Here is a 15611-nt window from a genome sequence, read left to right on the forward strand (position 1 = left end):
ATTGTAGTAAATCTTGACGTCACACGATACTTCAAATCAATTTAACTATCGTCGAAATTTGATCAAGTAAGTAAGAAAAGAAAATAATATACGTGTCTAATGTTTTAAATTATTCTACCAGACAGACATTAGAACAAAAGTTAGTTATCATCGCCCCATTGAGTATTGACTATAAAAAGTTGGTACATATTACAATATTGTGAATATTAAACATTATCATCAGCTCTTAGAAAAGAGAGTTTGTCATTTAGGGGAGAAGTGACAGCCACATAATAAACGATCTCAATAAACTGGGAATAACTCAGGAAATTGAAAATAATTTAATTATTTCATTAATATTTAGACAGTGGACAAAAATGTATGGGACTTGTCCAAACGTCGCCAAGAATACTAAATAAATGTAATTTATGAATGTGCTGAATGCTTCAAAATCTTTGACAGGCTCCGAGAAAGTATAGTTAATTTTTGTGTGTATCGTCACGCCTTTTATCCCCGATGGGATAGGCAGAGGTGCACATTACGGCACGTAACGCCATTCACTGTCGTTGAAGATACTAATGATAATTACTGATATTGCTGTTCAAAAGTACCTTCTCGGTCTATTTGAAATAAATAATTTTGACTTTGACTATTTGAGTTAAAATCCTATGTAATAGGGGGTGAACCAATTGCCATTAATTTTTCTTAGAAATTATTAGAGATTTTCGTTATATATCATTAAAATTTGATTTAGTATAATTACTTATGTTCATCATTGGCGACGCTTGGGCTACATTCACCCATTTTATCCTTTTTTATTTTTATTTGTAAGAGTAAGTTGCGTCTGTATATTTCTGAGTCCACTAGCGCCATTGTGAAGAACGAACCGCACTTAAATTCTCGACTACATCACTTATCTTTGTTCTATTAGAAATAATATCATAATTTTATTATATAGCAACACGGAAGTATTGAGAATCCCGTTACGATACAAAATGATCATCAACACAACTAACTAAAAACGCAAATCGCCTTAATTTTAATAATTAAAAAAAGAAATGTTACATTATAAACATTTTCAATGTTTTTTTTAATTTATTTTGACTTAATAATCGAGTGTTTATTTAAAACTGTTAGCAGTTCTAACGGGTTTGCAGTCTTATAAGCGATTAAGGCGACTCGCAGACCGAGGTGTCGGCCTGAGTGGATTTACCGTCATTCTTTGGGCGTCGTGGGGGCACTGTCTTCAGCTTTCCTCTTACTTCCAGCCTGCTGAGACCTATTCTTGTCAGGCTTGTACTTCTCCCACTTTTTATGGTTCAATTGGTCAAAATCTTCACAATATTGGGCTATGTCTTTAAGGTATGTTGAAAGGTGTAGCAGCTCTCGATCCCGGTCCCTATTTAGATGCGCCTGCCTAAACGGCCGGATCTTGAGCCCGCTTTTCGGATTCATTATGAAGTTTCTCCTAATATCGTCGAACATTATCGTATTTTTCGAACTATATTGGGGGTATTTGCCCCATATTACGCCTAGTGGTTTTACCTGGAAATAAGAATTAAATGAAATTAGTTAATTAAGAAAAAAATATGTAACAAATAATAGAAGGAATAGAAATAAATGTAAGAAAATTTAGGATATTAGTTATCTCTCCATTCTCCATTTTGGAACCCAGCTAGATTTGTAATCCAAGCTACACTTTGGAATGAGCACGTAGCTTCACATACACGGACAGACTGACAGATTATTATTTATGTCTTAATTTGTTGACGTTTGGTGACTGACAAAAGAACCTATTTATGGTTTAATTGGAATATTTGATATTGACTCGACGATTGGTAGGTGGGTTTATCAGAGCTACTGCCCGGACTGTTAAATACTAGTGTAGTCTCCTGGTCGGCTTTAACGACATCCACGGAGAACAGGGGAAATGTCAGCAAATTGTATTCATAATAATTATCATTAAACATACTAAATTAAATTAAAATCACGGTTTATTCCCGTGCATTAATGGAGTAAACCTCTACTAGTTTCGAGTCACGATTAAATCATGATTTTTATTTAAATTGTATTCAATTCTGCAGTCCTAGGGAGACAGTGTTCTCAATATTTATTAAGACATCTTTATAAGAAAAAATAAAACTTTACTCACATCTATAGTGCCATATTTGGCAGTATGCACAGTGATCATGGCTAGGTAGTCGAGATAGAACATGATCTTATAGTCCTGGTGCGTGGAGACGCCCAGCAGCCGCATCTTCTCCTCGATCCACTTCATCCCCGTGGCCGACCAGATCACTATGTCATAGTCCTCGTATGCCGATGTTAAGAACTCGTGGAGGTAGGGACGCATTAACTCGTAACCTAGAATTTGAGATAGGAGAGTTAAATATCAAGGTTTTGATGATTTTAAGACACGGAAAGAAAGAGATTTATACTACTACTTTCTAATTACTGTCGAAATTGTTTTATTTAGGAATCCAACTTAGTACCAATAACGATAAATACGGCAACGCACTTGACTAACTCTTCTGATGCTGTGGGTGTCTATGGGCGGCGCCGATTGCTTACCATCAGATCCCGGCTGCTCATTCGCAATCCTACCCCATAAACAAAATCTAACTTGATCATGTAAGTTGTTATAATTTATTTATAATATTATTATAACAAAATCGGCTCGACCAGAGTGATACCGCGGCCTCACAGAAAACCGACATGAAACAACGCTTGCGTTGTATTTTGTTGTGTGAATGAGGTTACCGGAGGCCCAATTATCTTAATATTCCCAATCCCAAATTCCCCAACGATTGCTTACCATCAGGTGATCCGTCTGCTCGTTTACCGGCTTATATCATAAAACAAATTTATTAAAAATACGTACCTGTTTCAGCGACAGATCGATGGTCGAACAGCGTGTAGTCTATATCAAGGACTAGTAGTTTCTTCCCCTCGCGCGGCTCGTTCAGCACGTTTATCTTGTAGTCCCGCACTCGCTTGTTTATCTTCGACAAATATACCTGGAAAGTGGAAGGTTATGATTGTATTAGATTTAGATTTCAGCCATGATCGTCCCACTGCAGGGCAAAGGCCTCTCTACCTTCCTTCCACTCTTCTCTGTCTATAAATTAATCTTTATTATTATCGCATCATCGTGTCTTCTTCTCATGCAGGAGACTGCGGGTTCGAAACCTAGCAAGTAGATACCAATGTGACGTTTTCCGATTTCACTTGTAACTTCTTGATTAAGGGGGAAAATCATCCAAAGGCTTTTCCCGACTTAGGTGAGACGAGACAGAGTATCAGACTCTTACTGACTAAAAACCACTCCTGTTTTTCAAGCTGGAGCTCTGGTAAACCCGCTAAGTAGTCTGCAGCTCCAGACGTCGGGGAAACCTGGATTTATTGCTAATTAGGTATGAAGTTTAAAATTACCACCCCGCCTTATATCAGGGTGGTGTGATTAATGCTCATATCTTTTGTGTGAGAAGAGAGATGCCTTTGCTCAGCAGGTGGGCACATTTAGGCCGATGACGTGAACATGTTACACCATCTAAAAAATCACTCAAAGAACTTCATCACAATCTCCAATCTCCACTTACCTCCTGGTTCTCTACATCAACTTCCTCCTCCTCAACATCCAAGTCGTTCACCACCTCGTCTCCAACGTCCGGCCTGGTCTGCGCCCCGGCGATAGCTTCCTCGAGGGAGCCCATCATCATGATCTTCAGGTTTGGCTTCAGCTGCAGGTCTGATAACGTGCAGTTGTCTGTTGCTACTTTGCCTGGAAGGTATCGCATGAATTTTATTAGATGCAGGTCCTAAGAAAAGATCTGAGGACTCTCGTTAAATGTAGCTAAAGCAAACTTGTACTAAGGCCAAGTAGGCCACTCGTACAAGATCGGGTTCGGCACTGTGATTGGTTAGTTCATTAGAGCCAACCGCGTTCGGCGCTGTAATTAGTTGATTTAATATTTGCGCCGGCCAATCACAGCGCTGAACGCGGTCGTTTCGATCTCGTTAAACTTAAAGCAAACTCGTACTAAGGTCCTAGGTGAACAAAAGGCAAAACAAAACAAAATAGTTATCATCATCAGTCGCACTGTGTCTCCTAGTCTCCAACCAATGGAAATAAAGCCTATAATAGAGATTTATAAGAGAAGATACCGGTAAATTTCATCCCAATCCCTTCAGCCATTTTGACGTGATTCAGTAACAAACATACACACAAACATTGATATTTATGTTAGTTATTAAGACAAGTAAAATTCTTATTGTGTTACCTACAAAAGTCTGCTCATTTAACCTTTCAAGCAGTAAACTAGAACATTTTATATCCTGTTAGTTATTTAACAAATCAATAGTTAGTCATAAATTAAAAGATGATGCAACACATGTAGATTTCTCCTTACATCAGTTTGGTGGTTATTTGTTTAGTAATGACTAGCTGATGCCTGCGGTTTGATTGTGACTAATAAAAGTTGCCTAAGTTTATCCTTCGGCTACCTTAGCACTTATAACCTATCTAAACCTTTTTACTTATAACATCAATGAGCAGGAACAATTTTTTATGTCATACTGCACATTTACATTATGGCATCCCATCATTGCAGTTGCTTAATTTTTTTAAATTTATTGAGGACAATTTATAAAACATATACTTATAAAATTTGACAATCATGTAGTTGTAAAATAAATAATGTACTGAGTGGTGTTTCATTTACAAAGTGCCACAGTATGGCTAGAGACAGTTTAGACAAAATATTATATACAAATATTCTTATATTCTTCATGGATTTTATGTTATGAAAATCTTCTATGTGCTTTGATTGAGTCAAGTCTTTTCTTACCATTGTTAGTTATTATTAATCAATCCCATCATTCAAGCTATTCTCATGATTACTATATTTATAAAATCTTATTACTCTTTCATTAATAGTTAATAGGTAACAGCTAGAATACTACTTTATCTGCTTCAACTTTTTAAAATATTTTGCATAGTTAGATAAAGTTGGAACAGGGAAGGATATAATAATAATATGTTAATTCATACAGCCAAAGCCACAGCTAAATGCTAATAATACATAAAATTATATAAATTCTGCACTGTACAATTAATTTTGTTGCGGTGGCCGGGCAATTGGCTGCTTTGCAGTGTGTAGCGGGTTTGATTCCTGCATGGAGCAACTCTTTATGTGATCCACAAACTGTTATTTCGGGTCTGGGTGTGATGTGTATGTGAAATTGTAGGTTTGTAAACGCACCCATGACACGGAAGAAAATCTTAATGTGAGGCAATGTAAAAAAAGTGTCTTTCATTTACACCCTTATTTTTTATTGAATCACGAAATGCAGAACAGAACCTAAGAAACAGTTGGAACAATCTTGCTCATTAGGACATTTTTCTTGATTTGGTAGAAGATAGACAGTAAAATACTAACTAGGAAACTACTACCCAGACAGTGTGCACACAGGTAAAGTAAGTTAGTTGCAGTTTATTGGCCTCTCTATATGAGGATTAACCAATTTCTATATATTTCATCTGTACCCTTAGTATGAGTTTGCTTCAGGTTCAAAGTAATCGAAACAAGAGCACATTTCATGATTTGATCGGTTGGTTTATTCGAGCCAGCCAATCAGAGTGCTAAAGGGTCATACTAAGGGTACTACTGTATGAATAGGAATTGTGAGTATTGAAGATTATTATTTCTTATTCTACCCCAAAATTTTAATAGTTTTACAAAAACACAGTATAGTAGACGTTAGCTTATATTTTATGGTCATTTCAAGTATGTTTTAGTAAATTTTGAATACATAAATACAACCTAAATTTAACTGTTAAAATGTAGCAACAATTTAACACAAAGAAACATAATATTTTCAAGTTCAAGTGTCATCATGTTACATGAAATGTAAATGGACATAAAAATATACAATCTTCACATCTGTATGTTATCATGTTATAAATAGTCAGCAAAATGTAGGGCATTGTGTGAATTTCTTAGAAGCTTCATGTAAAACAAGTCCCAACCGGTAGAATATTACATAAAGAACACATCACTCATATGAAGGCTTAAGCATGTTTCACTATCAAACTTGCACATAATCTTACTTTTTAATCACTCAAAAGATCATCTAAAGGCTATAAGTCTAAATAATAATAAGAATAACATTATAATTACCCTGAAATTTAACATTTAGCAGTTTCTGTCTCTCAGGCCGGACGCCCGTGGCATTTTCAATCGCAACTTTCAACATTGCAACCGAATCTGACGGTGAAAATTCTGGTATTTCGTACTCCTTGCCATTCCACTTAACACTTAGTTTTATAGGATTATCGTTAATATCGCACATTTTTAACTAATATTTAGTGAAACTTCTACTGACGTGACATATAAACAAAACAAATTTGACACGGCACGACGGCACTCACTTGACTCACTTCACTGGCGACTAGTGATGGACCGCCATTACTAATGAAAAGTGACTAATATAGTGATGCGGCGATATCGAGTTTTTGAAATTCAACTATTGTTGATAATCGACTGCAAACAATTAAAATCGACTTAAAAAGAGTAAAGAGAAGTTTCGAAATATAATTATGTTCTATTATTCTATTGCTAAAAATACCTGAGACTTTGGATGCATATGTTCTATTGCAAAAAAATCCCTGAGACTTTGTGCGCTATCTTTCAAAGAAAGAAGCAAATATTGAAAGATTAAGGATAAATTGTAGTGACCGATGTACTATCCGAAATAGCACTTAATACGGGTATTGAAGTCCCTTTAAAAAATTAAACAAATAAGAAATAGTATGTATACAAATCTATATACGGTAGTAATAAAGAACGGATATACAATGTGATAGGTGTGGGACTTCTAGCCCGTTAAGGCTGAGTACTACATCTAATTTTATCGACAAAAAAGTAATATGGGGGTTTGAAACCCCAATTGAAAATATTGAAAAACAGCGATTTTTTCATTTTAAAATTAGATGTAGTATTCAGCCTTAACGGGTTAGAAGTCCGAACCCTATCACATTGTATAAAGAAAAGAATGTCAAAAGACAGGGACAATGAAAGGAATATTGGTGACAACGTTATCGAGTAGGAGCCATTTTTTGGGGAATAGTGGGCAAACTAGCAGACGGGTCGCCTTATGGTAAGCGATCAGCGCTGCCCATGGACACCCGCAACACCAGATAAGTCACAGGTGCGTTGCCGGCCTTTTAAAGGAAAGGAGTACTTTTTTTAAGGTTTAAAGGTCGTATCGGTTTGGAAAAACCATTTAGAAAATTAGTAACAAGTAGAAGTCTTTTCAAGTTTCGATAAAGGTGATAGAATAGATGTTGTATGAATAAGAGCAAATCAATAGTATACGGTACCATAGCACAGAGCATAGGTACCCAGTAAGTATTAGGTATAGTATCTTTGTAAATATTTATATATCAATATCCTAAGATTTTAAATAAAAATGTCTCTGCACAAGAAAAATGTTTATTAAATCACGCAACACTTATTTATTTCAATAGAAAGGTACAAAACAGTTAAATTACGTACTTAAAACTATATTTCTTACGTCTACCTAGCTAGATATAAATTACATAAAAAATTGGTAACCATTTCATCGCAAAACTTCCTTACACTTATAAAGGGCATACCGCCGCATGCGCGCATAAGTTAATATATATATAAAAGAAACATAGTCAAAAAGAGTGTCTTTACAATACCTAAATGTTTTTCAATAAAACAAAAATAGAGAGATCAGGAAACATCGATAGAGAAACAACTCGAACAAAAGGCCTTTTTGTACACACGATAATCTCCGGAACTAATGGATGGATTTTAATGAAACTTTTTTTATTATATACCTAGGAAATAAGTCCATCTTTACCGTATAATTTGTTAATATCTAAGGCAAAAAAGAACAAGAAAAATAAGACATGCCTAAAGTCATTATTCCACGCAGACGAAGTTACGGGCAGGAACTAGTCATAAGTAAACTAAAAGTTAAGTAAATCACATAACATCATTATCATTATTAATTTGTTCAGGTACGTCTTTTGAAACTTCGATGATGAATTTCTCCGGTTCAAAGTCCGGGTTCAATTTCTTGGACCTGATCATTTCTTTATAAATGAACGCAGATTTTCTTGGAGTCCGCGTCTTTTGTTGGCTTGAGAAGTCCACTTGGTATAGCCCGAATTTTTCTCTGGAAGTTTATGAAGAAAAATATTAGAATTCATATTTATAAGTAAATCTACAAAGTTTGGTTTGTAAACAAAATGTTTAAATAGTAACCATGGACCTAATCGTCATTTCTTTAGTTGGTCATACGACACCTACGGGATGAGAAGTGGTGTTGAGATGGAGATGGGACTTTGCCACCAAATGTGAGAGAGCCTTGCTTCGACACGAATGGCCCGACCGGAATGATACCAGGCTTCACAGAAAACCGACGTGAAACAACGCTTGTTGGGTTGTGTGAGTGAGGTTGCCAGAGGTCCCCCTTCCCAATCCCCGATTCCCTAACCCCTAAAAGGCCGGCAACGAACTTGTAACGCCTCTGGTGTTTCAGGTGTTCAAGGTTCGGGCGGCGGTGATTGCTTACCACCAGGTGATCTGTCTGCTCCTTTACCAGTTCATAACATAAAAAAACTCAAAATATTACTAAAGATACTTACAAATACCCACTGCGCCATTCAAACGTGTCTATAAGCGACCAGACACTGTAGCCTTTAATGTCACAACCTTCATAAATAGCATCCAGTAACGCATTGAGATAGGTCCTCAAATAGTTGATCCTGTCTTCATCAAGTAGACCTCCCGCTGTAGACCAGCCATTAGCTGTGATGAACACTGGTGGATTGTCATACAAGGATTTAATTTCATTCAGAAGCTTGAAGAATCCCCATGGCACTTCCTGAAAAGATATGAACAAAATATTATTATCTCCCGCCTTGGGCGAGGCGAGAGGGAGTGTCAGACTCTTACTGACTAAAGACCACCCCATTCCTTCTCCTGCTTTTCGAGCTGGAGCCCCGGTAACCCGCTGGGCAGTCCGCAGTTTCGGGTCGGCATCGGCCCTACTTGGCCCCATCTGTGGTGGTCTGATGGCTCTTTGGCGCGCGGAATGCGACGCGCCTTACGCACGCTTGGACTGGTAAAAAACGTGTATATGGGTAACTGTTCTTTTCCTACTTTTTTATGGAGCAGGGGGACAAACTAGCAGACGCATCACCTGATGGTAAGTGATCAGCGCCGCCCATGGACACCGGCAACACCAGAGTAGTCACAGGTGTGTTGCCGGCCTTTTAAAAAGGAATTCGCATTTTTCTTGAATATTTTAAGGTCCCTACTCTTACAATATCTTGTCTGTCAGTCTCTGTAAGAACCGAGATGAATGCTGACACTAATGATGCATCGGGTCTATCGCAGGCTTCATTGTTTAGATGCTATTTTGATTGGAATATTTTTTTATGATAGGTCTTGCCCTATATTCAGATTTTACCCGAGCTACAGAAATCCTTCATGGGACCAGGTGTTAAATGTTATAATAAGATAGCAAGAAATACACTAGATCTCAATGAAAGGAAATTTAAACCCATATTAAACGTGGATTATGTAAACATGCATACTACAAACTAATAAATTATCTGGAAAATAAGAATACTTGGCAGCATGTTTGTCCGGATTCACTGGACAATACTCAAATATAGTCAGTAGGTAATTCCTTAATAATCTAGTAGTAGAATAATGATTGGACTTTTTATGGAATAGGTGGCAAACGAGCAGAGATATAAGCGAACAGCGCTATAAGACTTTGACTATGAATGGAAATAAGAATATAACAAACAAAATGAATGTCCAGTATACAATACAATACGACGTGTATTGTTTATGTTGATATTATGAATATGCTATTCATATCTTTTGTACAAAAACGTACCTGTAGCCAGCTGCTTTCTGACTGTGTCCAGGAGGGATCCTTAACCAGCACAGCGTCCATATCATCCTGGAACGAGGGCACAGGATACATGTCCTCTAAAGACGCGTCTCTATACGCCAGCTTCGTAGTAAACGCATTCACTCCTAGGAAGTCTGCCGATCCCCTGATCAGAGCCACTTCTTCGGGAGAAAGTTCTGATAACCGAGATCTAGGGAAACCTTGTTCTGCACTCTTGTATGCTACGTTTTTCTTCACTGCGCTTGGGTAGTCACCGGCTTTTGAAAATATGGGGTGTGCGTACAGGCCCCACTGAAAGTGGAAATAATAGCTATTTAAGTAATCGTTGAAAGTATAATATGTTCATCGGGTCATCTATTATATAAAAATAAGTCGGGTTTTCCTTCCTGACGCTATCACTCCAGAATGCACAGACCGATTTTCACGGTTTTGCATTCGTTGGAAAGGTCTCGTACTCCGTGAGGTTTATAGACATTGGTGGCGAAACAGAGTTCGCTGGGTTTGCTAGTATACAATAAAATAAAATACTTGTCCAGGAAAGATATTAAACCGCTCAATTACTTGACTAACCTCAAACTGCCTGGCATCCTCTGCAGCCTGATGATCCTCAGTCGTATCAGACGTAGGTTCATACCACGCAAATCCAAGAGAAATCCCAACACTTCCATTTTGCGTTTTCCTCATTTCCTCATCATAGAGATGGTAGGCTTTAGCATGAGCCAACAAAACGTTACGAGTGCACATGTACTCAGCCACACCAGAAATGTTTACGAACGGAGCCTGTTGGGCAGAGCCATAGCCACCGACACATATCTCTCTAGGGTCATCAAAAGTAATCCAATACTTCACTTTCGCACCGAACCCTACGAAGAGAAACTTCGCATAGTCGACGAACACGTCAACTATTTCAGGATTGGTCCAGCCTCCGATTTTCTGCAGATTATTGGGGAGATCCCAATGGTAAATGGTCACCATTGGCATTATATTTTTGGCCAAAAGTTTATCTATAAGTTCGTTGTAGTAATCCATGCCGACATGGTTTATTTTGTCAGAAAATCCGTTGGGCAGGACTCTGGGCCATGAGATTGAGAATCTGTAGAAGTTCAGGCCCAGATCTGATGCAACGGTAACGTCTTGGTTGAATCTGTGGTAGGAATCTGCTGCTACGTCTGCGTTGCTCTCGTCTCTGATGAGGGTAGGATCTGCGTGGCAGGCCACATCCCAAACGGATGGAGCTTTACCTGTGGAGGATTACATTTGCGTTACAGCTACCGAAATCATGTTCCTAGGAAAACTAAGGCGTTTAATGAGTACAACTATGTATCTATTTCCTTTGTTATGACCTGGTAACGTGGTAGACATGTGAGATCATTGAGTTGTTTTATAAACAATTTATGTTTGAGATTATCGAATGAGTTGTTAACGCCAGCTCAACTTTTATTTGAATAAATCAAATCAAATCAGATCGTGAAATGTTTGTAATGAAACAAAGTAAGCTTACCATCTTCACGCCACCCTCCTTCGACTTGGAAGGCAGAAGTCGCCGCCCCAAACAAGAAGTCCTTAGGAAACGGACGTGATTTACTTTTGCATGATACTTTGTCACTTATAATGGCGAATACACTGTGGATGTAAAAAATAAATTTTCGTATCACACGAATTATCAAATTTCTCTAAAAGTGTCGGGTAAATATAGGAGACCCGTGTTAAAAATATAAATTGTTTCAAACAAGCTAAATAGGTACATATTCTAATTATTACATGCGACGATCTAATAACCTAAGCTCCCGGAGTTCATCATCATATCAGCCGCAAGACGTCCACTGCTGAACATCAATGACTTCCAGACAGGCCGGTTGGAAGCGACCTGCATCCAGCGGCTCCCTGCGACCTTAATCAGGTCATCTATCCATCTTGTGGGTGGACGTCCTACGCTACGCTTGCCGGTACGCGGTCTCCACTCGAGAACCTTTCTGCCCCAGCAGCCGTCATTTCTCCGTGCTATGATATGTCCTGCCCACTGCCACTTTAGCTTGCTTATATCTGGAGTTGACTCTGGAGTTGCGGATGTCCATAAGTGGCGTCGATAATTTACCACCAGGCCTAATCGTCAGCAACCCTATCCCATTTAAAAAGACTGCCCTTTCCATTAAAACCCCAGAAAACTTTGAAAGTACTAGGAAATATGAATAACAGACAAGTTTAATATTATAATACAAATATTACCAGAGGACAATCGCGCGGATGTTCATTGTTCAGAGGTTCACAGTGTACTACCCGAGTGTCATCACAATACAGGCACCGCGCCGTGCTGCGGTTATTCTGCAATAAGTTCTGAAGCTATTTTTTTTATTAATAGTTATTTAAATGTATGGCGATTTGCAATTCAGGCGGATAAATATTGCATTTAAGTATAATAATAATTTTATAAGTTCACATTCAGTTTTCTTAGGTGAATCAGCTGCCAATAGCTGATCTGCCAATAAAAAGTCATCGCGTGACAATCCGCTTTGCAATGCCGTGCATGCAATGCTGGACTTTTGTGGTACATAAGTGGGGTTTGGTTTTTTGTTCTTCTGTAATACGAAGTATAATAATCATGATAGTAGTACCTGGTGAAAATTGGGCGTTAACATTTAATATTTGCAGCACTTCAGGACAAGTACTTCAACCATGCTATAGATATATTGTTACTTTTCAGTCGTGTCACAGCAAACCAAAGAATGTTGGTTGTTATAGGCGTCAAGTTCATACTTTCATTTCCTTCTGGACTTGCCACAACATAAACATAACGGTGATTGAAAAAGGTCGATTTAATTAATTGCCAATACTTTCAGAATGGTCCGTTAAACATAATATTTTGATTAGTCTGGAAACCAATCAGAATTAACAATACATTCTTCCAAGATAAGACAATGGTAGTGGACCCCTGTTAGCTGTTAGATGGGATAGGTCCCACTGGTACAATCAAATTGTCCTGTAGTTCAAAAGATAAAACATATGTGTGTTCCTAAGATCTCACATCCTGTACGGCGCCCATGCCTCAAAGAGTCATCGGACCACCACAGATGGGGCTCAGTGTTGATGCCTGATCCGGAGCTGCAGACTGCCTAGAAGGTTACCGAGGCTGCGGCTCGAAAAGCAGGAGTAGGAATGGGGTGTTTTTAGTCAGTAAGAGACTGACACTCCCTCTAAGTCCCGGTTATCCCGCTAGGTAATCCGCATCTCCGGTAAGGCAGTTAGCTAAGATTAAAGTATTATTTAAATACTACGGCATTCTAGTTTTGTTATCAAATAATCTTATAGTCTAACATAGTAACCTAATGCCTGTCTAAGTGTTGTTAGTAACAGTACCTAGATGTTATTATTTTTTTGGATAACAAACGAGTAGAGAAGCCAATAGCCAGATGACTATTCGCAAGAGGTTAGGGTTTCCACTTTGCGTGTAAAATTCATTTTACATAAGGCTTTGTAATAATATGATAATAGTAACAATTATTTGTCAACCTAAAGTATAAAGTACCACTTTTTTAAGGGGGAGAATCATCCAATGACTTCTCCCGTCTTGGGTAAGGCGAGAGGAAGTTACTTACTGACAAAAAACCACTCCGATCCTACTCCTGCTTTTGGAGCCGGAGCCCCGGTAACCCGCTAGATAGTTCACAGCTCCGAGTAGGGCATCAGCTGTTATGGGCCCGTTTGTGGTAGCCTGATGCCTCTTTGAGGCGCGCGCAGAACATTAAGTGCCATTCCCATTCGCACGGGTCTGGTTCTGGTCGGGCGGCAAGCCAACCTTGCTGCCGTTAGCAGACTCGCGCTTACGGTGGTCAAAAATCGTTGTGCGATCCCCATTAAGAACCCCTACTCCCACCTACCCCTTCGTGGAGAGATAAAGTGTGATGTTTTTTATGTTAAAATAAAACATCAAATAAAAGAAAAAATACTTTATTTAGCCTCAAAAAATACATTCAAATACTATTAAACAAACTTACAATTTATCCAGACACAGTGGCTCAAACATATCTCTATACTCTTATGGACATAGAATTTAAAAAATACATTAATTACATCTATTTCTTATTTCTGTAAGTATCAAATTTTTATTACTAGAAGCTTTATAATTAAATTATATTTTGTTATTTGAATTTTCTTGGCGAGAAATATTTTGAATATTGTCTGAAACAAAAAATTATTAGTTATGAGAAACGATGAAAAATATTTTTGCCAATTGGTTACATGGTAACACTTTTACTACTCTGAAAAGAAATGACGAAACAAACTCAGAGGTTTTAGTCTCTTTCAAAGTCCAGATAAATCGAAGAATAATAATATGACAATGTTATTTTTGTATATTTTCATTTCGCAATGAAAATCTCATGTCTCCATGATCATTAACCATCTATCTAGATTTTGAGTCTATCTGCCTTAAAGCCAGTTAAAATAAACTAGTTTAGTTTAACAACTATGTGAGTCAAACCAAAGCATCGTATTTTAGCAGGTAGTGAACGTTTGGCTTTATGCTTACCGATGGTTTGTATGTCTAGGAGTGTGTCGTCTGCGAGGAGATTCAGGTTCCGGGAAACGTTTTCTTGGAGATATCTGTAACATTAAAATCAGTAAAATTGGACCATGCTTTAATATCCATGTGTTTCTGGTCCAATTCGTGAAATCTGTATAGCAGTAAAAGACAATTTATAGGCTATATTTCTGGCAGTCAGAAATCGATGTCAAGCTAGACTAGCTAATTGTAAGAAGAAACGTAACAGCCTTATGCACAGTAGCACAGTAAAGAGAGTGGATCTCTGATTCGACACAAGCAGATGAGGAAACTTGGGCTTATAATTTTCTAATTATAAGTTTTATGTTTTTAATTATTAGCGCCAACCCGCATTGAGCAAGCGTGGTGATCGATGCTCAAACCTTCTTCATGCGAGAACAGGCTTTGGTCAGCAGTGGCCACTAATAGGCTGATGTGTGTGATGATTGAGATGGGGAACCGTGTCAATAGTTTTACACTATTGTCGAAGGCAGTAGCATAATACTATAGTACTTACTTGTCTTCGAGGGGAGTAGCAATCTTCCAGTCTTTTTGTTTTGCGATGGTGGTCTGTGAAATAGACAGTGGAATTAGATCTTTTTACTCAAATGGAAGAGTGGCCTTAATCTTATAGACAACCGGCGTGACACAGTGCTTGCGTTGTTTCGCCGTATGACAGCGCATTTGTAACTTTTTTATGTTATAAGCCACCCATGGATACCAAAACACCAGAGGCGTTACAAGTGCGTTGCCAACATTTTAGGAGTTAGGAATTTAAGGGTTGTTGGGGAATCGGGGGTTGGGTAGGGGGGTAATTGGGTCTCCGATACACTTAACTTTTCTGGTTTTGCGTGTCTGCTCGTTTGCCGCCCTATGATTTATCATACAAAAAAACTTAACTTGTTTCTGTACCTAGATTTACTTATCTCTTCTCTTGATAAGAATGGCAGGAAGGATGCCCACTTGGCATTATCTCACATGAAAAATCAATACTATACCAACAATAGACATTGTCTCTCATAATGAGTACCTGAGACACTCGTGAGGTCATGTTATGTAATAAAACCCTTATATCGTGACCATATTGTATAATCGTTACGAAACGAGCAGACAGATCAGCTAATGGTAAACA

The 15611-nt window shown here is 38.1% G+C and overlaps 3 protein-coding genes across 6 annotated transcripts in view; all 3 read right to left on the reverse strand.

The window, feature by feature from the left end:
- Nucleotides 1–726: 726 nt before the first annotated feature.
- LOC118270351 (ubiquitin-like domain-containing CTD phosphatase 1) lies at nucleotides 727–6436 on the reverse strand. The gene is made up of 5 exons (XM_050697986.1): nucleotides 6159–6436; nucleotides 3579–3760; nucleotides 2861–2996; nucleotides 2132–2343; nucleotides 727–1524 (listed from the first exon to the last, which is right to left on the reverse strand). Exons 1-5 carry the CDS (start codon nucleotides 6328–6330, stop codon nucleotides 1195–1197), a joined length of 1032 nt encoding a protein of 343 aa, XP_050553943.1. The 5' UTR covers nucleotides 6331–6436; the 3' UTR covers nucleotides 727–1194.
- A 1358-nt stretch (nucleotides 6437–7794) lies between these two features.
- Nucleotides 7795–12264, reverse strand: LOC118270421 (myrosinase 1). Its single transcript, XM_035586004.2, has 6 exons — nucleotides 12169–12264; nucleotides 11444–11565; nucleotides 10513–11183; nucleotides 9925–10233; nucleotides 8660–8898; nucleotides 7795–8187 (listed from the first exon to the last, which is right to left on the reverse strand). The coding sequence occupies exons 1-6, from the start codon at nucleotides 12192–12194 to the stop codon at nucleotides 7995–7997; spliced, it is 1560 nt and encodes a 519-aa protein (XP_035441897.1). The 5' UTR covers nucleotides 12195–12264; the 3' UTR covers nucleotides 7795–7994.
- A 1607-nt stretch (nucleotides 12265–13871) lies between these two features.
- Nucleotides 13872–15611, reverse strand: part of LOC118270849 (uncharacterized) — a 37025-nt gene continuing 35285 nt past the window's right edge. For all 4 annotated transcript variants that reach the window (XM_050697843.1, XM_050697842.1, XM_050697841.1 and 1 more), the window contains 3 exons: nucleotides 14997–15049; nucleotides 14468–14541; nucleotides 13872–14118 (listed from right to left, as the gene is read on the reverse strand). In XM_050697843.1, coding sequence (XP_050553800.1) covers nucleotides 14079–14118; nucleotides 14468–14541; nucleotides 14997–15049 — 167 coding nt within the window. In that variant the 3' untranslated portion in view covers nucleotides 13872–14078. The remainder of the gene's footprint in view (nucleotides 14119–14467; nucleotides 14542–14996; nucleotides 15050–15611) is intronic.

This window comes from Spodoptera frugiperda, chromosome 13, assembly GCF_023101765.2.
Source record: "Spodoptera frugiperda isolate SF20-4 chromosome 13, AGI-APGP_CSIRO_Sfru_2.0, whole genome shotgun sequence".
Taxonomy (NCBI): Eukaryota; Metazoa; Arthropoda; class Insecta; order Lepidoptera; family Noctuidae; genus Spodoptera; species Spodoptera frugiperda.

Bases quoted from the DNA above. Each gene is read 5' to 3' on its own strand.
- LOC118270351 (XM_050697986.1), bottom strand. From the start codon at position 6,330: ATGTGCGATATTAACGATAATCCTATAAAACTAAGTGTTAAGTGGAAT. The intron at 2,997-3,578 runs GTAAGTGGAGAT...TCCACTTTCCAG, and splicing joins TTGATGTAGAGAACCAGGAG to GTATATTTGTCGAAGATAAA. The intron at 2,344-2,860 runs GTACGTATTTTT...CTCAAATTCTAG, and splicing joins TCGATCTGTCGCTGAAACAG to GTTACGAGTTAATGCGTCCC.
- LOC118270421 (XM_035586004.2), bottom strand. From the start codon at position 12,194: ATGAACATCCGCGCGATTGTCCTCTG. The intron at 11,184-11,443 runs GTAAGCTTACTT...AATCCTCCACAG, and splicing joins AGGAGGGTGGCGTGAAGATG to GTAAAGCTCCATCCGTTTGG. The intron at 8,188-8,659 runs GTAAGTATCTTT...ATAAACTTCCAG, and splicing joins GAATGGCGCAGTGGGTATTT to AGAAAAATTCGGGCTATACC.